At 34.0% G+C, this 27,520-nt stretch overlaps 3 protein-coding genes across 11 annotated transcripts; 2 read left to right on the top strand and 1 right to left on the bottom strand.

Moving 5' to 3' along the window:
* The first annotated feature begins 17 nt into the window (after positions 1-17).
* Positions 18-18,330, top strand: LOC107933918 (alpha,alpha-trehalose-phosphate synthase [UDP-forming] 1). Of its 8 annotated transcripts, none has more exons than XM_041074506.1 (18): positions 18-239; positions 8,347-8,746; positions 8,835-8,932; positions 9,023-9,411; positions 10,268-10,382; positions 10,572-10,673; positions 11,344-11,494; positions 12,357-12,445; positions 13,361-13,409; positions 14,158-14,258; positions 14,456-14,643; positions 15,689-15,806; positions 16,110-16,286; positions 16,363-16,485; positions 16,567-16,654; positions 16,754-16,884; positions 16,998-17,096; positions 17,420-18,330. In XM_041074506.1, the coding sequence occupies exons 2-18, from the start codon at positions 8,356-8,358 to the stop codon at positions 17,816-17,818; spliced, it is 2,808 nt and encodes a 935-aa protein (XP_040930440.1). In that variant the 5' UTR covers positions 18-239; positions 8,347-8,355; the 3' UTR covers positions 17,819-18,330. The 8 variants fall into 8 exon arrangements, with proteins under 8 accessions (XP_040930440.1, XP_040930445.1, XP_040930437.1 ...); XM_041074511.1 differs by lacking the exon at positions 18-239 and adding an exon at positions 3,011-3,306; XM_041074503.1 differs by lacking the exon at positions 18-239 and adding an exon at positions 7,333-7,386.
* A 569-nt stretch (positions 18,331-18,899) lies between these two features.
* On the top strand, positions 18,900-21,213 carry LOC107933871 (uncharacterized). Of its 2 annotated transcripts, none has more exons than XM_016866177.2 (4): positions 18,900-19,237; positions 19,528-19,781; positions 20,424-20,612; positions 20,855-21,213. In XM_016866177.2, the coding sequence occupies exons 2-4, from the start codon at positions 19,533-19,535 to the stop codon at positions 20,930-20,932; spliced, it is 516 nt and encodes a 171-aa protein (XP_016721666.1). In that variant the 5' UTR covers positions 18,900-19,237; positions 19,528-19,532; the 3' UTR covers positions 20,933-21,213. The 2 variants fall into 2 exon arrangements, with proteins under 2 accessions (XP_016721666.1, XP_016721667.1); XM_016866178.2 differs by having other exon boundaries at positions 18,959-19,328.
* An 851-nt stretch (positions 21,214-22,064) lies between these two features.
* On the bottom strand, positions 22,065-25,637 carry LOC107933917 (trifunctional UDP-glucose 4,6-dehydratase/UDP-4-keto-6-deoxy-D-glucose 3,5-epimerase/UDP-4-keto-L-rhamnose-reductase RHM1). The gene is made up of 4 exons (XM_016866221.2): positions 25,447-25,637; positions 23,080-24,652; positions 22,510-22,988; positions 22,065-22,277 (listed from the first exon to the last, which is right to left on the bottom strand). The coding sequence occupies exons 2-3, from the start codon at positions 24,637-24,639 to the stop codon at positions 22,545-22,547; spliced, it is 2,004 nt and encodes a 667-aa protein (XP_016721710.1). The 5' UTR covers positions 24,640-24,652; positions 25,447-25,637; the 3' UTR covers positions 22,065-22,277; positions 22,510-22,544.
* Between the last annotated feature and the right edge of the window lie 1,883 nt (positions 25,638-27,520).

Raw genomic sequence — 27,520 nt, 5'->3', positions numbered from 1 at the left:
CTCTCTCTCTCTCTCCCCCGCCAAAAGAAAAAGCCTTTTTGATTCTCTCCTATAAATACCCTCCTCTCTTCCGTTCCTTCATTTTCTCTCCAGAAAATTCCCTCACTAAGTTATTTTTTTTGTTCTCTTAATTGCGCATCGACTTTGATCTCAATTAATTTTTAGCTTTGTTCTTTTGAATTTCCTTAGCATTTGAGCGCTTTGTTCAAACATCAGATCTACTTCTACATTTTGTCAAGGTTAGTTTCTCTCCTTTTTAAATCTTTTTTTGGTTCATTTTTTCTCTGTTTTTCTTATTCGTTCTGGTTTTTTTAGTTTAAATTTCGAAAATCATTGATTGTTCTTCTTCTTATTGTTGTTGTTGTTTTGTTTAGTATTTCGAAAATTAGAGGTCCGTCTGATTTTCGTCGTTGTTTTTTTATAAATATTTTTTAGAATCTTCATTGAGAAATGAAGTTCATTCTTTCGAGGCTGCTCTGTTTGGTTGCTGTGAAACGAGAGAGTAAATTTTGGAGTATATAGAAAGAAAAACTTTTGTTTCTTTTGTTTCCAATATCGAGATTTTCTTTGTTTTCCAATAATGTTAATTACTTTATTTTTTTATTTTTCTAAAAGATTCGGTCTATTTCTGGATTCTTTGAACTGTAAATAATACGCTTTTTTTTGTTTACATAAAAGGCTAATTTACTTTTTCTAAGCAAATTTCTGCTGTGTGTTGTAACTTAAAACAGTTATCAGTATCGTTTACTTGATTGATATTTTGGATGAAATATAGTTATATGAAAGCTGTTAGATTCATATGGTGGTATTGAAAATTATATTATGTAAACATTTTAGTTTTCAGGGAAGAAAATTCTCTAATTATATTGCTTTATTTTTCTACAAGCGTAGATTAATTATAAAGTCTGGTATTCTAAGTTGAGTGATACTTATTTTGTTAAAAATATACTGATAAATCTATCAAAAAATTTATGATATAATAAATTTAAATATTTAAGTCATTAAATTTTTTAAATTTTTTTAAGAACGTATTTTTTTTTAATTTATTATGGTTCCTTTTGAAATTAAATATTTTTTTTAATTTTTTTATACAATACTAGATTTATTCATGATCTCATCCTATTTTAAATATTTGAACTTTGATAATAATCTCGATGCTAATCGAGTTAAAATTCAAATAGCTTATTTTTTTTAAAGTGTTTTAAATTCAAGTTTATATACTATTACTTGAGTAAAGTATATTTACTACCATTAGTACTTAATCTTGGCTTGGTGCATCACTCAAGTTGATCAAGGTGAGTTTGGATGGTTGGTATATTTATCTGCTGTTAATATAAAAATAATAATGATGATAAAATTAAATACTATAATAATACTATAACATGCGACAAAAAATAAACTAAACCCACATATTTTGGTACCAAATTCACCCTTAGTCTCAATTTTGTCACACGATAGTGTATTGAGTGTAACTTGAGTATATCCCTGGAATCTGAGTTTAGTGGCTAGCACTTAGCAGAACTGCGTAGACTTTCTTTTATTGTAGACTGCGGAAAAGCACTAAACAGATTCATTTAATGAGGCACAGTAGATTAGCAAAAACTTTTACAGCCAATGCGGCCTTGGGGGGGGGGGGCTAGCATTTTCGAGCAGTTAAATCATATAGCTGGCTTTGCAGCCAATTGAATCTGGATTTTCCAAATACAATAAATTGCCAGAGGATATTTCTTTGAGACCCAGCGGACTGTGACGTTAAGTCTTAACTACCCCTGTAGCTTTTACGGTGTAATTTTTAACTTTGGGAAACAAGCTCAATAATTTGAGTTTAAGGATTATACACTAGAAGGAAAAGAGCCAAAATCATTAGTGAAGAAAATGACAACTCCTTTGGCTAACTGGCCAAATTGCTGTCATCTTGCTATTCTGAGAGTGTGGATAAGATGACACTAATTTTAGTTGGTCTGGTTGCAAAACAGGGAGTAAGAACTCCATTGTAATTAAGGCATTTACGTGTCTTCACTTCGTATGCACAGATTCTCTATTCGTTAGACAAGAATAGTATATATCTCATCCTTCACAACAACCAGAACTTGAAAAACAGATTCATCAAACAGAGTTCATTCTTTCTCTTTTCCAATCGTAATTGAGGTAAGCTGTATTTCTCTCAGTACGATGCATGTAATTTGAGATCCTTCTATGTTTCACTCTGTGTTTCTCTTCGTTTTCACATAAAGAACTTAGTAGTCGATGCTTTGAGTATCTTTAAAACATTTAACTAAGAAAAAAGGATTGTTAATTCCCCCTCCCCCTTTTTTTTTTAAATTTCCTCAATGACTTGCAGCATTGATGGTAAAAGGCCTTTGTAACCGTTACCTTCTTATTACGTCGGCTGAAATGTTTTTGTATGGTGGTTACTGGTTAGATCAACAGATCTTATCCCAGGAGAAGGAAAGGAAAATCATGAAGAATTTCAGAAGCAGAGTAGTGTTTTTCTTCATTATTCTCATTAAAAAAAAGAAAAAAAAACTCTGAACAACTTGTTATAGTAGCCACTTGCCAATAGTGGGCCCTTAGTTTGAGCCTTTGAGGCTGAAAGGCTCATGTTTTAGACGTTTTGCGAGATGGCAGTTCCCTGGGGCCACATTAGAAATATTTTCTTAGGCTCAACATATATTTCAGATTTTTTTTTACAGTATTTTGACATGGGTATGGCCTATGAGGTCATTTTTGCTCCACGAAAGTGTTTGCCAGACTGGATGGTTAGTATCATCTATCAGGTGATTCGGCCAGCCAAGGTCCCAACCCCAGCCCAGGCAAGGAGTCTGTGACTTAAATTTTTACGGGACCCACAAATTGTGGGTACCAACCTTTCGTGAACGAGTAACAAATTTATGCAGAAAATTCCCTGGCGAGTGGCTACTAGTGTATCTTTTCACGGGCACTCACGCTCTAGGATCCCCAATATCTTTCTTTCTATCTCTGACCACAAGCAATAATACCAACCGCCCACTTGCCTTCGTTTAGCACAGAAAAAGAACAAACCAGCATGCAAGTCCTTTCTGTCAATTTCTGGTCTTCGCTCATTTCCCTTTTCCTCCCTTTCATCGATTTAGTCACATGTATTATGGTTCTTTTCCGGTATCTGTCTTTCCTTTCTTCGCTTTTTTATATGGACAATAGTCATAATTCAAAATTATATTTAAAAAAGATATTTCTGTTTGCTCATTATCTCTTTTTTGAAGTCCAAAAGTTGCAACCTTCCCCTATAGCAAGTCTATGCAGTTCTTCCTCATTTCCTCTTAGACCGTAAGTAGCGGCACTTACCTATCTGTACCATTAATTTCCGACATTTTCTAGCACCGGATTGCTTATGTTTTCTCTTTTACCGGATTTCATTGACGCACTTGTCTTTATTGTCTCAGTTTATCTTTTTTCTTGTTTCTTTGATTGCTATTGCTTAACTCTGGTAAATCAACAGAATTACTTGAATTGCTTTTGGTGAATTGTAATCTAGCTGGCCAACAAATTTTATGCTTTGGAATCTCTTCATTGTTTGACTTTTAGAAAGTTTGATTGCAATATGCAGAGCGTGTAACCGGGTTAGGTATCTGAGTCTTTCTAATCATACTATACAAGTTGGTGGCAAATCATTTTCGTTCATCAGGTTAGGTAACCAAGGAGATTCCTAATATGTACTATCTGTTAATATGGCTAAAGCCGTTATCATTCAAGTTTTCTTTCAAGGAATCGGATTAGGAATACGTGTAGACCAAGCATTTTGGTTTGTCTCTTCGGTGCTTTACGTAAAAAAACATGTCCGTTCTTGAGTTGCGTCAATGTCCCAAGGTGGGAAAATGTCTGTTCATTCAGAATTCCCCACTAGGAAAATAGGGAAATGGTTGCCCCATTTGGTTGTTCTCCCACAGGCAAAAAATTTGCCTTTTCTTGTGCCAGCAGTTAAGGTTGCTGGCTACACCACTCAAAGAGTAGTAGCCCCCCCACTCAACAGAGCAGGGGTTGATATGTCATCGCAATCGACATTGCTTAGTGCTTTTATTCTTTGGTCTACTCAAAATTACCCAAAAAATTAATCGAAGAGATTGATTCAGGTCTAATTTAGTCGGTATTATTATTATCATAACATATAAGAGGATATAAATTAGAGTGCATTTAGATGCATAATATTTTTCTGTTTAAGGACTTAGGAATTATAGTTAGTAAATAGGAATTGTACTGTAAAAAACACTAAAGAAAATTATTGTCGCACTTCTAGTTGCTTATTTTCCATGCTGTTGTATTTCAGTTCGAAATAGAAAGGAAAATAGAGGGGAAAACATGTTATTAAATTCGCTTTTGAGTTGCCAGGTCTAGTTGCTCTGTCTGTGCATTTATATTTAATTTCACCTATTAAAAGATTGTCACAAATTTCTTTAATTTATTATCACAATATAAGGATATACGTCATTCTATTAATTCTGTTTGTAAAAATTGATAATTTTACTGTCAACGAATGTGATAAGTCGTCTCATAATTTTTATGTATCATTTGTAGGATTTTTAAAATGTTACGAAATTGAAATATATAAAAAAATATAAAAGTAACAGAAATGTTACTAGAAAAAAGTGTAAAATGTAAAATTCCCCTAAAAACTACCTTTTATCTGGACTAGTTTATAAAATGCGCATTGTTAGCGTGGTCCAGTTGCTGCTCTCTCTATGCGCATTTACTTCATTAATCCTTTGCATGATAAAGGTACAAAGGAATATCAATTTATATATAATCAGTAGAATTCTTAAATTTGTACAGGACACTAAAAATATAATATATGTTAAAATATAAAAGTAGAAATCTTATAATAAAATGCTAAAGATAATATTCTCCCAAAACCTTTTTGTAAATTATCATAGAGAATGGCAGAATTGCAGAAGGTAAAAGTAATTCAAGAAAACGGGTAGAAATTAGACTAGAAAAGTTGGTGAAATGAATTTTTAATATAGTTCAAAGTAATAGGAAGATTTTAGCTAAAAGACAGTTGGAGATTCCTAGTACGGGGCCTAAAATGTTTATAGATATAATGTTGAAAAGCATTATTAAATTATATTGCAGAAACGTTTTATGTGTTTTTTTTTAAGGTGAAGAGGGATTTGATGTGTTAAATATAATGAAGACAATAAAGTTTGTCAAAAATTGAAACAAATCATGATTGTCGTGTATGACCCCTTTTTCATGCCTAGAATGCTGCTCAAGCGATACATGCTTTCTTCATTTGGTTTTAACGAGGGAAGGAAAGTATATGGGGATTGAACTGGTCAATGTTTCTTGTCACTATTTAGTGGCTTAAACGACGTGGTATATGCCTTTTAAGTATATTAAAATTCATCAGTCATTTTGTGGATAAAATAAAAGAAGTTTTTTTTAAAGTAATAATATTTATTAAAAATGGTTATATTTGAAAAATAAATTAAAATAGAAAGTAAATTTTTAAAGGAAATGAGGGGAGTAGGAGATAAGAGTGGGTTGTTATGTAAGATATTTATAAAAATACTCAAAGATATAAGTTGATTTTGAAAAAGTTAATTTGTTAGTCTTTTCTCTGAGTTATGTGACTAATTCAATCAAATATTTTATTATTAGCATAAATAATTTTATGAAATCCTTTTCCATGAGAGTTTGTAGTTCATCCTCCGATTCCACACTGTGAGGTTCACACACTACACTATCAGTGGTCACCTCTTCTATTGGAATCTCTCTTTCTCGTATTGCAACTACAAGAAGGGACTCAAGTAGCCCTTCCTCCAAGATGTCTTCTTTCTAACTTGTATGATCATTTAAGTTAACTCCTAATTTTATTGTTTATTTTGTATTCCTTTTTATGTAAATTAGGGTATTTTTAAAAAAATAACAGTCCTCGTTAATTATAACATTGATTTATCTTCTTTTCCTTTTTAAATATATTAATATATTGAAATCTTTCCGCGCGGTACATATTCATATTGTTGACACTATTACAAGATTTTACACCTATTTTAGTTAGAGTATACCTAATTTTACTAAGATTTTGTTTTACTGGTTTCTTTTCTTAGAGCAAAAGTTGGACCTTAGCAGTTACCACGCCCCTTAGATTTTCTCCCATAGCTGTAAAGAAAAAAAAGATATTTGACTTGTCTCTAAATGTTTGATTAATTGTTGCATTGCACAGCATTTTGCATTTTGTTTATTATTATTTCTTTCTTTGGTCAATTACAATGGATTAAGGGACAACTTGATATCAACCATTTGTTTCTTTATAATCAGTTTCATTGAAAATTAATAATAGAGATTAGTTGATTTATGGAAAAATATTTAGTACATTAGGGAGTTTTTAAACACTAAACAAATATCTATAGAAATGGTAAAATAATTTTTAAAAAAAGGACACATATCAATTTTTTAATGTTACTTGTAAAATAAAAAAAATTATATCTTAGTGTACCAAATACAAGCCTTGATTTATTATTATCAATTAGAATTATAAATTTTACAAACTAGTAAAATACCAAATACATACTCTACTAAAAATCACAAAAAAGCCAAAAATTTTGGGTTGGAAACGAGCTGTAATGATAGGACTTTTGGCATACTTCATGTTTTTTGCATGCAACTTCTGAAAAATTAAGTGTCCATGTTATTACTTCATCTATTTTCTTATCAGCTTTATTAGTTTTTAAACTATTTGTTTAGTCACTTTCTTCCATTTCACAGTTTCTCCAAACAGTTACGTACTTGTCACATTAGTGTGTATATATAAATGGTGACGGCTCTTGTTTTCTCTCTATTTTACGTTCTAGAGAATGCCATAGTTTTCAAGGGTAGTACATTGATATCTGGAGCCTTTTGACAAAATCAGCAGACGACTTAAATACAAACTTTTGTTTCCTTTAACTGAAAGGGAAAAAAAATTTGGTTTAAACTTTTGTTTTCGTTGTTGTTTTTAGAAAATAGGGCAAGCTTAGTTATTAATTATAATAAGTAAGAGATTTGATTGTTTTATTTTATTTGAAAAAGACAAAAGATTACCCTGTGGAATAAAAGACACAATATTTTTTCCCACTAAAAGAAAACCAAAATATATTAAAATTGATATTGAAGCGGTTCAGATTTCTTTAGAAATCTGTTCAAATACCCGATAAGACTTGGAAAATGCTCATGTGGCCTTACCTGAGTCGGACCCACGGAGGAACGTGTAGGAAAAAGCAGATCTTTCCTAAGTGCTTTCGTCATAGATTTTTTTAGTAATGATCATTTAAACATTGTATTAAATTACTTGATTTATATGTCCCAATTTCTTGTCTTTCGAGGTTTTGGATTAGTATTTTACTATACTACTTATTTTCTGGTTTTTTGTTGGTAAAACTTTTTCTTTCCCTTTTCTACTCGATCTTATGTTCTTTCTTGTGTCACCTACGGCTGCATGGCTGGCTTTAAGTGCCCATATAAAGATTTCACAAGAATTGTGTTCCTTCCTTACTTTTTGTCCTGCTATGATAAATCTCTACCACCCACAACTAGACTCTGGAATTTTCTTTCTGTTTCATTTCTTTACCTTTCTTATCTAATCCTTTGGTGCTTCAGTTTTAGTACAGAAGTTCATGTATTGTAGCAAAGCGTAAGCAGGTTAACTTTTCTTATAGGAAATATTGGGTTGTTTGGTTTTTAGGATTTGGTCTCAAAGGTGGGAATTGATTTTTTTTTTCCTTTTTTTCACTACTTTTTGCTATTTTAAATGGGTTAAGACTATTTTAAGATAGATTCTTCGAGTTTAATAAGCTTCCAACTAAAAAAGATTCTTTTAATTTTTGCGTGCAATGGGTTGGATTTTAACCTGGATGATAGGTTGTTGCGGAATCTTGAAAAATGAAGGGAACTGCATAGCCGTGTGGATTTTATTTTCTCTATCGTTCGGCTCTGCTAATGTGTCATTCTTAATTCTTCCTTTTTTCCTTTGCTATTTTTATACATAGTGGATTTTGTTCCGAAAGAAATCTTGGGCTTGAATTATTATAAAAATTCATGGTAGACCCCATTTTTTCATCAAATTCAGTGGATCCCATTTTATTTGTTATCTTTTCATCTTTTTCTTTCCTTTTGTTTGATTCTTTTTGGGATGAAATTTAGGCAGTAACAAGTTTTTAAAGACAATGGAAATCTTAGTAACTATTTGTACAAAATCATTGACCGCCGTCTTGTTTTTACAGTACGTAATCTTAGTAAGATACAGAGCTTTCTCTGAATTATGCTGCTGATTAATACGCTTAACAAAAATTATTCTGAGAGCTTATAAAATTGGTATTGGTGGTTGGTTTCTAGATTGAGCGTATGCCTGGAAACAAGTACAACGGTAATTCGCCGCATATACCAACTCGCACGGAACGCCTTTTGCGTGATAAAGAGCTAAGGGAGCAAAGGAAAAGCAACAGAACTTCCCATTTAGATGAAGTGATTGATATTCGTAAGGGGGCTGAAGTATCTGAGAATGGACCACGTTTTAGAGAAGGTGACAACTCTAAGGCTGATTTTGTTGAAAAATACTTGGAAGACGCTGCAGTTGCAAGGGCACTGACTGAGGGATGCGAAAGACAAGATGGAAGGCCTTTTAGGCAACGACTGTTGGTAGTGGCCAATAGGCTTCCTGTTTCTGCCGTGAGGAGAGGTGAAGATTCATGGTCACTGGAAATAAGTGCTGGAGGCCTTGTAACTGCTCTCTTGGGTAAGCTATTGAGTCCCTGGTTTACTTGGGATATGTGTCAACATTTCTACATTTACCATTACAGGATAACTTTAGATGAACTTTCCAGGTGTCAAGGAGTTTGAAACAAGGTGGATTGGATGGGCTGGTGTGAATGTTCCGGATGAGATTGGACAGAAGGCACTTACTAAAGCTTTAGCTGAAAAGGTATTTAGTTGCGTTTGAAACACTCTTTCTGGAATGCAATCTGATTATATGTTGTATAGGCAATTTAGATTGAAGGCACTTATCATGCAGTGGTGTATCCCAGTATTCCTTGATGAAGAGATTGTTCATCAGTACTACAATGGTTATTGCAATAATATATTGTGGCCTCTATTTCACTACCTTGGACTTCCACAAGAAGACCGCCTTGCTACTACAAGAAGTTTCCAGTCCCAGTTTGCTGCATACAAGAAAGCCAATCAAATGTTTGCTGATGTCGTAAATATGCACTATGAAGAGGGGGATGTTGTCTGGTGCCATGATTACCACCTAATGTATCTTCCCGAATGCCTGAAGAACCACAACAATAATATGAAAGTTGGTTGGTTTCTACATACACCATTCCCTTCTTCTGAAATTCATAGGACACTGCCATCCAGATCTGAGCTTTTGCGTTCAGTTCTTGCTGCTGACTTGGTTGGGTAGGTTTCTGCTGCATTTTTGCTGACTTATTGCACTTTATCTTAACATGATTGATATATTTTACTCTTCAAACATAAGTTATCAGTTTATCTCAATTGGTGAAATCTGGATATGCATAGTATAGCTAGTTAACTTTTCCTCTTAGACTATTTACTTCTCTAATTTTTGCTGTTGGTATTCTTTGTACTTATGCAAGGTCCATTGTTTCACAATTTTGTTGTGTATGGTGGACATTTCTATTGGCAATTATCACACTGACATTTTCTCTGCCTTGTTAATTTAATTATTTTATTCTGCAGATTATTGAAGTTTAGCTAGTCCAGAAATTTGTTAATTTCACTTATTGTAACTAACATGTGCTAGTTTAAAACAAGCAGGATTATGTGGTTTTAGAATTGCATGGCCTCTTGCAGCTAAGCTTTCTGAAAATCTTCAGGGAAGTGATGCTTATTATTGAAGAAAAGTTGGCAAAATAAAAACAAAAAAAATCCTTATTTGTATGTGTTTGTATTTAAGATGTGTTGCATTTGATTCTAATAGGTCTCATGATTTTATCACTTTGAAGTGGTTAATTCCCTATTATTAGATCAGCTCTGAGAGTGTGTTTCTCTAACTTTTATAAAGCTTATTATTAAAGCAAAGCTGGAAAAATAAAAACAAAAAATCCTCATTTGTATAGATGTTTGTATTAAAGATTGATTGCATTTGATTCTAATAGGTCTCATGGTTTTATCACTTTGAAGTGGTTCATTCCCTATGATTGGATCACCTCTGAGAGTGTGTTTCTTAGACTTCTAGAACTATTTGCCTAATGTGCAGATAACCATTGTTTTCATTTTGTTGTATGCGTTCCAGTTTTCATACCTATGACTATGCCAGACATTTTGTTAGTGCCTGTACTCGAATTCTTGGAATTGAGGGGACACCTGAAGGAGTTGAGGATCAAGGGAGGCTGACCCGTGTTGCTGCGGTATGTTTGATTCCTTTATTTTATTTTATTTTATTTTTTCACTTGACTTCTCCTATGCCTTTATTCTTCTTAGCTTGTTGCTTTATATGCTGCACTAGGAATATTAGTTTAAACACTTTTTTCCCTCAAACTAATTGCAAATTATGCTTATACTCGTCTTTATGGTTCTTTAATTGCTTGAGACATCAGTTTCCTATTGGGATAGACTCTCTACGGTTCCAAAACGCACTTCTGGTTCCTCAGGTCCAGGAACACATCAAAGAATTGAAAGAAAGGTTTTCTGGCCGAAAGGTAGATGCTTTATTTACCTTATGACATTATTATAATCTTTAATTTCTTTATCTGCTTGTTTGTTGCTAAATTTGAAATCTGTGATTTCTGGTTTTGTAAGTATGTGATCAACATATTGTGCAATTGTTTTGACCAAAACTATTTTCAGTGTTAATAATAAAATTCTACCCTGATTTCTAGTCATGCCATGTTTGAATTACTATGGAATATATATACACAAACTGATTATATAGACATGTAGATATGTATGCGTAGTTTATATAATATTTTAATGTTAATACTAGGATGTATACTTGTTAAGCATCTAACGTAAAAACAGTTGGCATTAAGTGGAGAGACTTTATAAGACTAGGAAACCCAATATTTAACAGATGGGGTATAGCACCACTTAACAGCCAGCTCAATTTCAGCTATTTAACCCTTTTAGATTGAAATTTTCTTTTTCCTTTTTTCCTTTTTATTTCTATTTCACCTTTCAAAGCAGTATAATGTAGAAGTGTTTGCCAGTTTATTATACATGCTTGTAAATCCATGTAGAAAGAATATTTCTCTCTTCTATATCTTCTCTTTTTGGTTTTCTAATATAATTCTTTTGTGGCCTTATGTTGCTGTGGTGTATTATTTTATTTGTTGCTCTGTGTGCTTATTATTAACTGTCCTAACTTGGCAGGTAATGCTTGGTGTTGATCGTCTTGATATGATTAAAGGAATTCCCCAAAAGATACTGGCATTTGAAAAGTTCCTTGAGGAAAATCCTAACTGGCGTGATAAAGTGGTTTTGCTTCAAATTGCAGTGCCAACAAGAACTGATGTTCCTGAATGTATGCTTCTTTGTTTCTCTTGTTTGTAGATATGTGCTCTAATACTGTTTATATGTTTGCCAGGTATAGCATATTTCTGGAGTTAGTTTTCCTGTACAAGAAAGATGTGTTATTGTTAGTTTTTAATATACTTGAGTTCCATCTTGGGCAGCAATTGTGTAGATTTTTTAACCTTAAATCTGTTTTGGTATTGGCAATGGTGTATTTGCCAGTCGTTGGGCATAAAGAGCCTCTAGATGTTGTGGACTGAGCAAGTTAGATCAGGCTATCAATTAGCAATTAGAAGCTTTAAAGAGGAAAGTGCAGGATACAACATGAGCTTGAAATTTTAGTTCACTTGCTATACTCAATATGTATTATCAATTGCATACCCAAATATGTTAAAAAATATCAATTAGTTTATAAAGGATTTTGTTTTACTGAATAACAAACCAACCTGACTTGAAGTCTGAACCAGGAAATGGTGTAAGAGTTGAGGTTTGACTTATAAATATGCTATTCTAATTCCTCAATTGCTCTCCTGAAATATGTTTTGCTTCCTGACCAAAGTTGAAGATAATTAACATTCTTCTTTTTACAGTTACCCATGCCCTCCAGAAACCTTTCTTGAGTTTCTTTTGTCCAATGAAAAGGAATTTGATATGTTTCATTACCGACTCTGGTAGTAAATGCAAAAGGCAGGATGATAATGTTGTCAACTTTTCTTACAGATTCCTTGGGTTCATCATGCATGCTCAATTTGGTCATATTATTTTTAACCTTTAGTATAGTTATTTTTATAAATAATGAAATTATGTGAAAAAATCCTGATTAATGTGTTTGGCTGAATGTAATTCTTAATTTTACTTATTATTGTTCACAGACCAGAAACTTACAAGCCAAGTTCATGAAATTGTTGGGCGAATTAATGGTCGATTTGGATCACTGACTGCAGTACCAATACATCACCTGGTTTGTCTTTGGCATCCTAATAATTTCATGCCTGTGTTCTTTTTTCTTTACTTGTACTTTATCTGCTAGCTCCATGAAACTTTGGTTTGAACTCTCTTGCCTGCAGGATTTCTGTTGCCTGTCATCTTGGCATTCTAGCATTTATCTTTTTATCTTTTCATCATTCTTTTAGTCTGGTGGGAGATAAATATGGAACATCTTGCAGAAAAATGTTAAAAGAGTAGCCATTTCTGTTGGACATTGAATGGAAGAGAGAGTAGAGTAGAAGAAACAATTATCCTTTTCTTGTTTTGAAATTAGAGTAGAGTTGAAAATTTATCATAATGGTTTTTCCCCAGAATTAACAGTATGCCCCAAATTCAAACCATTACTAAAATGGATTTTTGGGTGGTAGCTTTCACATCTGAATCCTCTACTGAAGAACTCAGAAACACTGAGTTTTTTTCACTCTATTTCTCTCTACTCTTCCCTCGACAAAGTTTGTAAAAGTTTACCATGAGGTGTAGTGCCTTAGGAAGATAGATACCCTAAATTGACTGAAGTTTTAAATGAAAAGGAAGTACTCACCTTTTTGTGGAGACTCTGAGATATTAAAAACTTTTACTTTCATGAACTTGCTAGACTAGGATGAGAAATATTCATGTATGGGAGAGTGATATATTGTCTAAAATGAATTATAATAGGTCGAATTTCAGGTTGTGTATTATTTGTCTTATCCTGAATGTTCCTTAATTTGTTATAATTGAACCTGTTTATAATCATAGGTTTCTTGGTTTCATCTTTGGGTGTCTTACCAGCATTTGAAGTTTGGACTTTGGACTGTGCAAGGAAGAGAGATCATTATTTTAAGTTTTTGTTTGCTTTCATGGATTTTTAATAACGGGAATTTTTCTATGTACTTTTTTCACTTTACAGGATCGTTCACTTGACTTTCACGCACTATGTGCATTATATGCTGTTACCGGTACTTGTTGAATTGTTTTTCTTTTTATCTTCAATTTATTTTCTTTCTTCAGTTTATTACTTTATTTGGTTGATTCGTAATTGTTTTACCACTAAACAATTTTAAATTAGTATTTATCTTCTACTTTTGCTTTTCGATTTGTTCTCTATGGATTCAGATGTTGATTGATTTGGTCGTCTGTTGTAGTTGCAATTACAGTTAGTACTTGAGACACAAACAAAGGCCCTGGTTTCACTTCTTGCAAGTAAATATTCTAGGGAAAGCATAACTGGTTCATTGGTTTTTTCTGTGCATCACAATCAAACTTTTTTATTGTGTTTTGGCACATTGAAGAATCATATGACATCTGCAACTTTTTTGGAACTTGAAACTAATTTGGATAGTTCTGAGGAAAGGCTGACAGTTGTTCTCTAAAGAATAATATCTGGAGAAGTCCAATAAGCTGTACAACTAGAGACTTTATTATGAAGTTGCTATCGTTGTAACCTGGAATGTCAATTGATTGTTATCATAGAATTAGCAATCTTGATGAATTGTATCCTCAATGTCTTTTAAATATTTATCAGTCTTAGGGAATTAGTGAAATCCACTTTAGAATATTGCTTTTCGGCTTCTCGGAAGGCCCATATGACAATAGCTTTTTGGTTATGATTGATTCCAGGATATGGTTCTTAGCACCAAAATTTTGATTATACTGTTTTTAGTTGTGGATTGCTGTATTTAATAATGATGACCTTTTCTCCTTCAGATGTAGCACTTGTCACATCTTTAAGGGATGGCATGAACCTTGTCAGTTATGAGTTTGTTGCTTGCCAAGAAGCAAAGAAAGGGGTCCTCATTCTCAGTGAAGTAATTACTTACTACTTAAAAGTATTCATTGCATGTTTTTGGGTTGAACGATACTAGTTTTGCTGTACTTGATTTTCATGCTATATTGAAGACTTAGTAGGTTAATCAAAATTCTTGCTCTCAAAATACTGAAGTGCTGTACTCAAGTTAGTGAAAGTAGTTCTTTCTAACCTTGATATCCTTGATGTATCTTGCAGTTTGCTGGTGCTGCACAATCTCTGGGTGCTGGAGCAATTCTAGTAAATCCTTGGAATATCACTGAAGTGGCTGCTTCTATTGCCCAGGCTTTGAACATGTCGGCTGAAGAAAGGGAGAAGCGACATCAACACAATTTCCATCATGTGACAAAGCATACTGCTCAAGAATGGGCTGAAATGTTTGTAAGGTACGCAACAATATTTGTCTGCAATTTTGAATATATCTTCTGGCTGTTCTGAAACTCTCTAGAACATGTTCATCATATAGGCTAGGCAAATTTTCCTCTTATAGGCCAACTAGTTCTATTTCAGTTTCAACATGGTTTGAGTGTTGAAATATATTCTGCTAAATTCAGGCTGAGGTTCATTAATCTGGCAACGGAGAATTTTACAGTTGAAAACATAGCCTTTTCTTTTAAAGATTTACGTGAATGTGAAAGATGACACAATTATGATTTTCTTACATTGTTCAAGTGCATGTAAATTTTGAAATTTTACTGCATTTGTTAAGCTCATTTGCACTATGGCCTTTCCCAACTTCATACAGAAGTTATCTGGTTTGGCCATGGTCAACCTTCCTTCAGCTTTTGTTGCATTGATGTACATTATCAAAAGTAGTAATCTATTTTCTAATATAGTTAGCCAGGCATAATTGATTTTTGCCTCAGTCACATAGGAAACTAAATTCTCAGGTCTGCTTATTTCATCTATCAAAAACGTAGACAGACAAGATATTATCTTGGTATGTCATTATATATATAATTTTCTTTTAAAGGCACTCAGTTTCCCATTAGTACTGATGTTATTACATTTCCCTTTCCAATCAACCTTCAGTTAAGTTGGACAAAGTCACTTGTTGTCTTGTATTAGGCGTTCACATGTCAGCCCATTTTTTTGAACTGTCAATTTGACTTGCTCACAAGGGCAAAGATGTGGTGTTGCCCCAAATTATCTGATTTTGAAGTTTGGTATTGCCAAGTTGGATCTCTATTCCTTGGCCATTTGCTTTTAGCTTAGGTGCCTTAACAAGTATGTAAATGGTAGAGATTATTGGTACTAATTCCTTCTGTTCACTCTTTAAGATCAGTACATTTCTTTCCAATGATTAGAAGAAATGAAATAGAAATGTAATGTCTTTTCCTCATTAAAATTAACGTGTCCATGTTCTGCTAAATGCTAACCATGTCATGCCAGGATTCACTGAGATTTGAGTTTCCTGTAAATACTTTGCAGTGAACTGAACGATACCGTTGTTGAAGCACAGCTAAGGACAAGCAAAGAGCCTCCTGAGCTTCCACAGAATGATGCAGTGGAACGTTACTTGCGGTCTGGCAATAGATTATTGATACTGGTATGATTGTTTGACCTATAATCTCTTATGTTTTTTTAAAATGCCCCTCAGCAAGTAAAAGCTTTATCCAAGGCCTGCAAGTATAAGATACACATCAAGCCCAACGGGCTTATGATTGTTTTTGTATCAACTAAAGGCAAGTTAACATTTTTACATAATTTGACCATTGCCATCTATGTTTGCTAATGTGATTGCTAGCTCTTTGATTTTCTTTTTCCCTTGCAATCTTTTCCTGGAGGCATACTATTAATGTCATTAATGCTTCCCTTGTTGACCTCATCTTGGGGATGGCCCAAAACTCAGGGTTTTAATTCAACATTAACCGAACCTGTGGATACTTCTGGGAATAGAAGTGATCAAATCAGAGAAAAGAATCCTAATTTGCACCCGGAATTAAAAGAACACTTAACAGCTCTCTGTAATGATAAAAAGACAACTATAGTTGTCCTTAGTGGGAGCAAAAGTGAAGTCTTGGATAAGGTACGCTTGGAATCTTCTTTCTTTCTGCTCTATCCTCATTTTGTCCTCTATCAAAACCACCTGATTGCTCTCACAGAACTTTGCGGAGTATGATATGTGGTTGGCCGCAGAAAATGGGATGTTTCTACGCCATACAAAGGGTGACTGGATGACAACCATGCCAGAACACTTGAACATGGAATGGGTTGATAGTCTGAAGGTAACAAGATTGTAATTGATGTACTCTTCATCCAATCTGTCTTTCCTGATTTGCCTAATGATGCTGATGGCATGATGGCAGCATGTTTTTGAGTATTTCACTGAAAGAACACCAAGATCAGAGTTTGAGATCCGCACTACATCGCTCGTATGGAATTACAAGTATGCAGGTACTTGGTCTGTTTGATTTTTGAGTTTTCTCTTGATTGATACCAACCCTGCTTGTCTGAACCTTCCTTGTGTTTCCTTTCATGTTATTTTGTCTGTAGATGTTGAATTTGGAAGACTTCAGGCTAGAGATATGCTGCAGCATCTCTGGACCGGCCCAATTTCTAATGCATCTGTTGATGTTGTTCAAGGGAGTCGATCGGTTGAGGTTAGACCTGTTGGTGTTACAAAGGTAACTTCCTGTTCACCTCATATAAATTTTGTTTATTCTATTTGAATATGTTTTTAGTTTAGTGGCGTTGGAGATTCCTCCTTGCCTCTATTTGATAATTTCATTTAAATCCAGGGGCAGCTATTGATCGTATTTTAGGAGAAATAGTTCACAACAAGTCGATGACAACACCAATTGATTATGTCCTTTGTGTTGGACATTTCCTGGGGAAGGTAATATTCTCTTCAATCTTGCATAAAGGCATTCTAATAAACAAACAACACTGCTGCGTTATGGGAAATAATGAGAGGCATCTTTAAGGTCGCAAAACGAATTGGAGCAACCTCACCATGGTGTGGAGGCGTGGTTCATTAGTAAATCTTGGTGCATTGGTTATTTTAACTGGATTAATCATGTTCTGATAATAGGATTTTGGAAAGTGCTGAAACTATAATGTTCACACTTTAATTACTTGAAAGAAATGCCAGAAAATTGCATGATATTGAACTTCGTTTGACGCCCTTTAACGATGAGAAAATTTTCATCATTTCACCAGGATGAAGATGTTTATACATTTTTTGAGCCAGAGCTGCCTTCTGATGCAAATATGGCAAAATGCAAGCCAATCGATGCACCAAAGTTACCTACTGAGAAAAAGGCTCCCTCGAAGCTTCCAGCAACCAAAAGTGGGCCAAAATCATCACAAACAAAGACACCCAAGCCATCCCCGGCTCCTGATAAAAGAACTGTCAATAACCATAGCAGTGGGAGCTCCCGGCGTGCATCACCTGAAAAGGTAAAGGAGAAGGAAAAGATGGCCTGGAGCGTGCTTGATCTCAAAGGAGATAACTACTTCTCCTGTGCTGTCGGACGGAAGCGTACATCTGCTCGATATTTACTTGGTTCATCAGATGATGTTGTCTCGTTCCTGAGCAGACTAGCAAAAGGCACTTGATAACGCGCCTTATGTTGTCGACTTTACATGCCTAATAATTTCTAGCATTTGAGGACACCACAATCAAACGAAGTGTTTCCTTAACAGTCGAGACAGATATGCTGCCATTGATCGGCACTTTTCCCTTCGATTCTCCCATCCTTCTGAGAACAAACTGTGCAAAGCTAAAGTTTTCAGACACATGAACGAACCACAGCATAGTTCATTGGGTCAAAATATATATATGATGAAGGAAAACAATATATGGCGACAAAATTTTCTCTTCATTGTTGCATCAGTTTATACAACAACTACATTGGCTTCACCAGTATTTGAATGTTTAAATTATGGTCACTTTTCTCTTTGTAACTTCTAACTCTTTTGACTTGAGATTCATTTAAACATGCCTATTGTTGTATTAAAGGTGGATACATCTATATACAGATACAAACAGATTACTCAGCTGACAAGCTTTGAAATTCCTTTTTAGGGAATTTGAAACTGCTAATTGACAAAATTACTGGTTGATGCAATTTTTGAACTTCATAAATGATCCGAAATTTAATTGTTAGCCATTTTGTTTTGTCATAATTATTATATTTAGGGGTTAACAAGTATGTATGTTAATTTTTTAAAATGATTTCTTGAAATATAATAAATATTCGTCCTTATTTAATTGTGGATTCTTGGCATTATCTAATTGGATGAATTTTTATCTCGTGTGTTTTTTTTTTTCTCTTTCCTTTCAATTTTATTATTGGGGTCTTTATTGACTTCAACAATCAACAGATTTGATTACAAAATTAAATCACATTTCCTAAACATTAATTGAAGAAATTACTAGTTTTAAAGGAAAAAAAATTAAAGAAATTACTCATGTAAAAGATCTTCCTTTTATTTTTTTTAAAAATTGAATTAAAATTATAATAGTAATAACAATAAAAATAAAAATATTTACCAAAAAGGTTTTTTTCTTTTTTTTTTAATTCACGCCCAATCCAAATACACTAGAATGAGGAATTCAAATTCCAAACCCAAACCTACCCAATTTTATTGGGGCTCATGCATGGGCCACTCCTCGTTTCCTTTTCTCAATTGTCTCGGCTCTCATCGTATCTCACGAGCCCGCTACAAAGGAAAGCTCAAGCCTCAGCTTGCGATGATCACCAGTTGCTGCAGGTAACCTTTTTTTTCCTTCCTTTTGCCTGATTTCTCACATTTTCATTTGTCAATACTCTTTAGTGAACTGTTTAATTCATTAGTTAAATTGGGTATTTTTGGGTTTTTCATATTGCTTCAATTGAGTGGAAATGAGCTGCCTTTACTCAACTTCGCACTTCTCCTTTATCGTTTTCTCGACTCAACGTCCTTGTCTTCGCCCCTAATTGTTAAGGGCGAATTGATTTCATAACTTCACGATCAGTTCATAAGATTTGCCAGGTTCGTACTACACATGTTAGACGGAATTAATGAAAAAAAAAACTGTTCCTTTCAGCAAAAGATTATGAGTGATTGTATTCTTGCTATGTTGGTAAGGGATTAATTTTAAAAGTTTCTTGCTTTTTTAATTGCATGTGGCTTTTACTGGCAGAAGGTTAATGAGTCGAGAGTCTTTATTTTTCGATTTTCATTCTCTGTTTTTATTTGTGGTTTAAGCTTTGGGGTGCTTTTTTTTTAAAATGGTTTTATTCATTGACATACTTGGATAAGTAGATCATATCATCTTCTAGGTAACATGAATAGGGTTAGTCAAAACTCGTCGTTGTTTCGGAGATTGTTGCATACATTATCCCGCGATGATGGTCCTTCTGAAACCTTGAAGAAAAAGGTTCCTGAAATCGAGAGGACGAGGAAAAGGAGGAACCCCAAGAAGGCTCAGTTGTTTGTGGAGGTTCCCGAATCAAGATCCTTTCTAGATACTGCGACACTGCCAATGTATCTTGCTGTAGCTGGAATTGCACTTTTTGCAAAGCTGCTCATGATGGTTTGTTCTTTCAATCCGTGTTTTTACTAGGAATTTTCTCTGTCAATTACGTAGTTTGATGGTTGCTCCTAGCTGATCGGTTTAATAAACTATATGGTCTTTTAGGCTGCCTTGAGTGTGGAAAGCTTAATATATTATGTTTTCTTCTATGGATACTTCAATATAGAGTAAAATAGTCATTTTGAAAAGCATCTATTCTGGAAGTTTATTCTTAGATCATAGTTAAAACAGTTCGAAGAAATAATCCTTTTTGGTTATGTTGTCACTCTGGTTACCCCCCAGACTTTGGATCTTTCATTCTGCACAATGACTAAATACAAGGTATCAGGAGGAAAAAAAAATTCCCCCAATAAATTAGACAGTAGTTATAGAATAAGGTCAGTGATAGGTTCTTTTTATAATTATGTATGTTGTGTCTTGGGTCGCAGTCTTCTTGACAAAATGAAATAGGATATGAACCTTACAAATTCACTCATCATTACGCATTAATGTTTCTGTTTTTATGCTTCATGAATCGTCTTAAAACAGTTACGGGTCTCATTAAGTACTCTTGTTCAGTACGTGTCTCATTAAGTACTCTTGTTCAGTACTTACTATCAAATGCAGAGGTATTTGTTTTATTGATATTTTGTCCATTGGCAGCATGATGAATCAAAGTCCCAGGAAATGATTGAGCGAAAGATAAAGAATGCTCCTCCTGGTCAAGGCACCATTCGGATGCTTACTCGTGAAGAGTGGGAAGAAATTAGAGAAGTCAGACCAAGAACTCCTTTTGAATCCAAGCTTGCTCGTCCACATGCAAAAATAAGAACTGGAGAACCGCTGCATATGGTAAGCCACATATCTGATACTCAATTTTGTTTGATGATCAAATCTATGAATCTGTTAATTTTTCGTATTGGCTGTGCCCTTTCTAAATGGCAGTTGGACTATGGCATCGTGTAGCTTTTTTATGCTTGCATTGAATGCATTTAGATGATTTTCAATAATATTTCATTAGCTAATAAGTTGTAATAGAAAAACCCCGGATGTTGATGGTTTTCGAATCTTGTTGGTTTTCTTCTTGTATGTAGGAGGACATGAAGAATTGGACAATAGATGTTCTTACAGATGCACTTACACGAGCTGAAAACTGTTCTAAACACAAGTAAAACTGATATAATGCGTGAAGACGTTGCCATATTTTTTTGCCCTTTGAGTACAAATACAATTCTTTGATGGAATTGAGAACCATTGACGATGCTGATACCTAGCATGAGTAATTTTGCATATCTACCTATTGGGAAATGGTTCAAATGGATTTGCTTGGGATTTAACTGTAGCTAATGAATGATTGGATATCTTTAGCAGATTTATAGAAGCATATTATGTATAACATGTTATGACAGCATCTTGGTTTATCCTAAATAAGAGGATGTTTATATTTGTACAACTTTGATATCATTATTGCTTTGCCACAAAGAAGATAAGTATCATTTGGTATTGTGAATCTTGTGGTTCCTTCTACAGTTCAGAGCAAATGAAGCTTTGCAAATCAACGTTGAAGTTATTACTATTCAGGGGATTTGAATTTTTTATCCAAAGTTTGAAAGCTTTTTTCCCGTGGATTTCCTCCATGCATAATTGACCTATTGCCTTGCAAATCATCCTTGAAGTTATTATTCAGGGGACTTTCCTTGTTGTTTCTTGGCAACTTTTGAGGAAAAATAGAAAATCAATAAAACACAGAATGAAGAGAAAATGAAACATTAATTTACTCTTCCATTTATTAATGTCCAAAAGAATGGCATGTTTCCATAAATACTTCAAACATTGCCCTTTCAAGATCCTAAAAGCCTGGAAACAGCTAATGCTTGGATTTGGCATTCGACAGGACCTTGATTCTTGGCTAGATTAGTTTAAATTAAGTAAATTATCAAAGATATAAAATTCGATTCAACAGTCAATTTAGTTAGTTTTTTAATCGGATTTAACGTTCGTATTGATATACAAATTGATCCAATTAAATTCAAATGACCAATCCAATTTCAACAATCTTTGAAAAAAAAATTACAGTATACTGAAATTTGTATGAACCAATGGAACTAAATCTTCTTTCGTCCTTATGTACATAAAAAAATCTTATATCAAAAAAAAAAAATCTTCATTCGTTCTTAACAAAGGTAACAAGTACAAACGTGTTTAATTGTAAAAGAACACATGTTCTTATGGAATTGCATAAACGTCAATAATATGATGGCAATTGCAACTTTGGAAAAGTTAATAAGAAAAGGGGCAAAAAAGTGAAAAGTAAATATATACTCTTATTTCAGTCAAAGGACTGGTAAGTAATATAATGTAGTTGCACAAGAGACAATTGAGAGACTCAAATACATAAATAATTCACTCATCTGAGTAATAAGAGATAGATGCAATTTCCTCCATTATAGACCAGTAGGTGACTGTTGAAAGTCATAACATTCAACTAATGTAATGCCAAATAATACACCTGTCAGCCTGCAAATGACAATTTGTAAAGCACCTATAGATAGTTTCTTCAAGAATGGACGGACAAACTAGGATACAGCTTGGTGCAGCTAGTAACAATGAATGGTTTAAATCTAATAGTAATACCTTAAGAGTTATCTAGTGAAAATTAATGAGGTGGAAGACAAGATTATAACAAATGAATTAAACTGCAAAGATATTCCAGGCAATAACTCAATGAAGAAAAAACATAGGATAATACCGAATTCTATTCCTGTAAACTGCTGCTCAAAAGGCTCAGGTTCTCTTGTTGGGTTCAAAGACATACTTAATCAGTGACTCCTTGATTGGTAGCAGATCGGGGAACTCGTTCTTCAACTTGGATGCGTCCATCTCATTATTGCTTCGAGGGGCAACTATAACCTTGGCTTGTTCTTCCAATGTGAAGTTCACCCACTGAAACTTTGGGTCAATGTAAGTCTTATACATCTCCAGGATCTCATTGTGGCTTACAACCCCAGGGTTTGTAAAGTTCCAGATACCCTTCAAGTTCCTTTTAGCCATCTCGATAGAAATAGGCAGAAGTTCATCCAAGATTGTCATGCTGTTGGGAATGTTGACCACCTTGTTGTAGCGTGCAATCTTGGCAATAAAGTTACGAGGGTTGTTTAGGTCAGATGAGATCGGCATTCGAACTCTGAGAGTGCAGACGTTTTCATATTCTTTCAACAGCTCTTCAACCTAAAGAAAAATAATTGAGGATGTTTATGAGATCATAAGAAACAAACTCCCATACAAATTGAATCAGAATAAAGATATCGAAATTAGTTACCATAGCCTTGGTTTTTGAATAGAAGGAACCAGTGAAATTGGGTTTGTCTTCCTCTTTATACCCAATGCCGGAGCCCTCAGGATGTCCTGCATCGTACTCGAATATACACCCTGTAGCAAAATTCATCATCAAAAGCCCATGTTCTCTGCAAACATCTGCTAAGGTCAAGGTTCCAGCCACATTGGTGCGAATTGTTTCTGTTTTGTGAGATTCACACCAATCAACATTGGGCCTACCAGTCACACCAGCAGCATTAAAAACATGGGTTGGCTTTATATTCTGAATATCTGCCATAAGGGATGAACGATCTTCCAAGCGTCCTCTTCCATATTCAAAGGGAATACCTTGTTTCTCACATAACTGACCAAGCAGACCTCCAATCCAGCCAGTCCTACCATAGATCAAGAACTTCAAGGCTGGTTTTTGGGTGCTGCTACTAGTTTTGAAGGTTGGAACCACCATTCGGGTCTGATTAGGTCCACTTTCAAATGATGTACCTTTTCCCTCTTCAGAATCGAAGTGTCTCCCGCCAGGCATCATCAGCATTCTAGGGTGTGGAAGCAATGCACCAGAAACATCGCCCCACCATTCAGGATTCTGAGTGTACCATTCAATGGTCTTCTTCAGCCCCTCTTCCCATACAGTTCGCTCGGACCATCCCAAGTTCTTCAGCTTCTGATCATCAAGAAAATACCTCTGGTCATTGAATGGTCTGTTTTCAACAAACTTGATGCTGGTCTCTGGATCCATCGAGAAAAGCTTACAGATATCTTTGGCCACATCAATCACTCTCCTCTCCTTCTTTGTTCCAATATTATAAACATGGCCAACTTCACCCTTGTGAAGAATGACTTCAAATGCCTCGGCCACATCCTCACAGTATAAATAACTCCTCACATTAGAACCATCACCGTGAATTGGAAGAGTCTTTCCCCTCATTGCTAGGAGAATAAACTTTGGAATCAACTTTTCAGGGAACTGGTTGGGACCATAAACGTTGTTTCCACGGGTTGTTATCACAGGTAGCCCATATGACCTACCATATGCCATAACAAGCATTTCAGCACCAGCTTTTGTAGCAGAGTACGGGTTTGTTGGGAGAAGTTGGGAAGCCTCATGGTTTCCTACAACAGCATCCTCATCCGTCTCACCATAAACCTCATCAGTGCTGACATGGATGAACCTCCTGATTTGACCAGTGACTTTGCAAGCTTCAAGCAAGACATGAGTGCCATAGATATTGTTCTTGGTAAACTCAAAGCTGTTTCCAAACGAGTTATCAACATGAGTCTGGGCTGCAAAGTGCATTATTGTGTCGATAGACTCGGTAATAAGGAGGTAGTTAACAAGGTCAGCACTACCAATGTCACCTTTCACAAACTTAAAGTTCGGAGATGACTTGGAAGGAAGGAGGTTTTTCAGGTTCGAGCAGTAATCAAGCTTGTCAAGCACAACAATCTTGTAGTCCGGGTAGTTCCTTATGAGCCGGTTAGCAATATGTGACGCAATAAAACCAGCTGCCCCAGTTATGAGGATGTTCTTAGGGGTATAAGAAGACATAGTGAAACCAATTCTGCAAAAATAAGAAACACCACAACCTAATATCAGAACCCTGGCAAAAGTTATGAAAATCAAAATCAACTTGCATAAACAAATATATAAAAAATGTAAACATAGAATCAAGTACCAAACCTTATATAATCATGTAAAAATCCAAAAGAAAATAAAGACAAGTTGAGTTCAGCAAAATTCCATCTTTACAGAATATTCCATCAATATCATTCTATATAAATAAATAAGCGAAGAAGAAACAGGCAACCTTAAAAACAGATCTGACGGCGAAATCAGTGGATCAGACCATCCAAATGCAATCAAAATCACGCTATTATTTTTTTCTATTATTTTTATAGTTTTGGTTCATCAAACTAAACTGGAAGAATAAACTACCAAGTCAATGCTCGCAATAGTAGCTAAACAAGCCAAAAAAGGAAATGATCCATAAATTTATAACTTTAGCAACAAGATCCACCTTATTTACTAGATCAAAGGTAAAAAAAATTCAGATCTTTTAAATCCCATTTCATTCATATATTAGGAGAAAGAGAGATCCGGATCCAATTAATAAGCAAAAAACTGTAGCCAAAGTAACGGCTAAAAGAGCAAAACCAAGACATGAAATTTCCTCACATTTTAGAACAGATCTAAGAAAATTAAGCAACACCCATATCATAAAATGGCTTGAATCAATCAAAAAACACTAAATTTCCCCCCAAAACACACACATACACAGAATCATCGATCACATTTGATCTTCCATCAAATCACACTGGAAAAAAAAAAGAAAAATGAGAAGACTTTTTGACTTACAAGACGAAAGGAGAGAGAGCTCAATCAAAATCCAGATGGAGAAATATAAACGACGAAATCTTAGAGCGAGATTCAGAGGAGAAGAGAAAAGGCTTTGAAGAGGGAAATTGCAGAGACTCCGCGTATACGTATCACTATATATATACATCTAAATAACAGTTAAGGCGAGCCATGAAATAATCTAAAATTCCAAAACTACCCTTATGGGGTAATATATTTAACTCGTGTCATGTTTCTTGTGTGTACAGTAAAGTATAAGGGTTAGTTGCGCAATGAAGAAAAGTTAAGATAGCCAACGCGGGGTTCATGGTGTTTAATTGTGGACTTAATTATAAATTATTTTTGGGATTTTAAAAAGTTTATAATTTTATTTATTTTATAAATTAAATGAATTTGGACAATGAATTACTTTTATTTATTTATTTTCTAATATTTTGAAAGTTATTTTTCCTTTTTTATGAAGATTGCTTTCCTTGATGTATTATTTATTTGGTAAGTTAATTTCATGTAACTATGAAGAAGTTTTTCAATTGTGTTGACTAATTAGTATTAATTTATTTCAAATAAATTATAATCTCTATTAGTAAATTTATTTTTAAACTATACTTTAATTTTTTTAATTTTTTTCAAAAATAATATTTAAACTATCAATTTTGTCTCATTTTATTCAAAAATAATATTAACAGATAAGAATGCAACACATTCTTATTTAATGTCATATTCTTATAAAGTAGAATAAGACAAAAGTGATAATTCATGTACCATTTTAGACTAAAAAAAGAATTAAAGGACGAATATAAAAGTTAATACATAATTTAATAATCAAATTACTAAAAAAAGTTTAAATTATATATAAAAACATTATGGTAGCATTTATATTCTCCTGTATTTTCATTGAATGTGATTGTAATAAATGAGGAGTGATAATTAAAACCCCTAAAATGTATATTTGTTATAAAATAATAATAATGCAATAAACATAATAATAGATGAGAATAGGAGAGATTTTTATTGCATTTCTCTTCTTTTTATTATTATTACAAATAGTATATTCCTATATAGGGGCGAATTCAGAGGGTTAGCATGAGCTTCAGCCTTCCTAAAATGTAAAATTATTATTTAGGTTTTATATTTTTTTAAAAATTTTAAATTAGTAAATATAAAATTGTATTTTGACCTCCCTAAAATTATAAAAATTTAATTTAATCCTTTACAATTTATAAAGATATAAACTATAAAAAATTAAATTTTCATCCGGCTCTCCTAAAAAATTATCCTGGCTTTGCCGCTATTCCTATAGAGAGAGAAAGATTAGACTCCACATTTTCTAATATATAAATAAGAAATGAGTTACAATAATATGAAAGGTGAAGGTTGAAGGAAGATGAAAGGTTGAACATCCACTTTGTTGACACCATTTTTTTTAATGAAACGGGGTCGACTTGGATTAAAAAAAACGAAAACGGGAGTCGCCACCGATCCTTTTGATGAGTGTGATCGGGTCACCTTGAAAAGTGGTTGTTTTTAATAAACGATTTAATTTTATTAAAACAAAGATTTTGGTCTATGAAATTTAAAAAACGGGTTCGGGAGTCGGTTACGCACGAGGAAGGATTAGCACCCTCGATACGCCCAAGATTGGTACCTAGTTGATTAATTAGTGTCTTAGTGTCGAAAATTGAAAATTTGAAGAGTTTTAAAAATACGATCCTTAAAAGAAAACTCTGATAACGTGAATTGAAATATAAGATTCTCTTGTTCCGAGGGAATATCACATCCAGCACATTAGGACACGATACTCTAAACCATCGAAACCAAGATCACCTTATAGTTTAATGGAACCATATTTTTGAAGCTTTAAGAGGATATTTGGCTGTTTAGTCGAACGAGAAATGAAACCCAGCACGTTAGGGCACGTTTCCTCGATTTTCCAAACGCGAAATATTGCCTTATTTAAAAGTTTAAAAAGGATATTTGGCTATTTGGTCGAACGAGAAATCGAAACCCAGCACGTTAGGGCACGTTTCTGATTTCCAACGCGAAATATTGCCTTATTTAGAAAATTCTCCTTTTG

Source organism: Gossypium hirsutum, chromosome A01, assembly GCF_007990345.1.
Source record: "Gossypium hirsutum isolate 1008001.06 chromosome A01, Gossypium_hirsutum_v2.1, whole genome shotgun sequence".
In the NCBI taxonomy this organism is placed as follows: domain Eukaryota; kingdom Viridiplantae; phylum Streptophyta; class Magnoliopsida; order Malvales; family Malvaceae; genus Gossypium; species Gossypium hirsutum.
The sequence above is the reverse complement of the archived record's forward strand: the minus strand, read 5'-3'. Positions and strand labels throughout refer to the sequence as shown.

Coding starts and splice junctions, on each gene's coding strand:
- LOC107933871 (XM_016866177.2), top strand. CDS start 19,533: ATGAATAGGGTTAGTCAAAACTCGTCGTTGTTTCGGAGATTGTTGCAT. Junction 19,782..20,423: donor TTGCAAAGCTGCTCATGATG/GTTTGTTCTTTC, acceptor GTCCATTGGCAG/CATGATGAATCAAAGTCCCA. Junction 20,613..20,854: donor CTGGAGAACCGCTGCATATG/GTAAGCCACATA, acceptor TCTTGTATGTAG/GAGGACATGAAGAATTGGAC.
- LOC107933918 (XM_041074501.1), top strand. CDS start 8,178: ATGGAAATCTTAGTAACTATTTGTACAAAATCATTGACCGCCGTCTTG. Junction 8,247..8,346: donor TTTTACAGTACGTAATCTTA/GTAAGATACAGA, acceptor GTTGGTTTCTAG/ATTGAGCGTATGCCTGGAAA. Junction 11,495..12,356: donor AAGAACTGATGTTCCTGAAT/GTATGCTTCTTT, acceptor TATTGTTCACAG/ACCAGAAACTTACAAGCCAA.
- LOC107933917 (XM_016866221.2), bottom strand. CDS start 24,639: ATGTCTTCTTATACCCCTAAGAACATCCTCATAACTGGGGCAGCTGGT. Junction 22,989..23,079: donor ATTCAAAAACCAAGGCTATG/GTAACTAATTTC, acceptor ATTTTTCTTTAG/GTTGAAGAGCTGTTGAAAGA.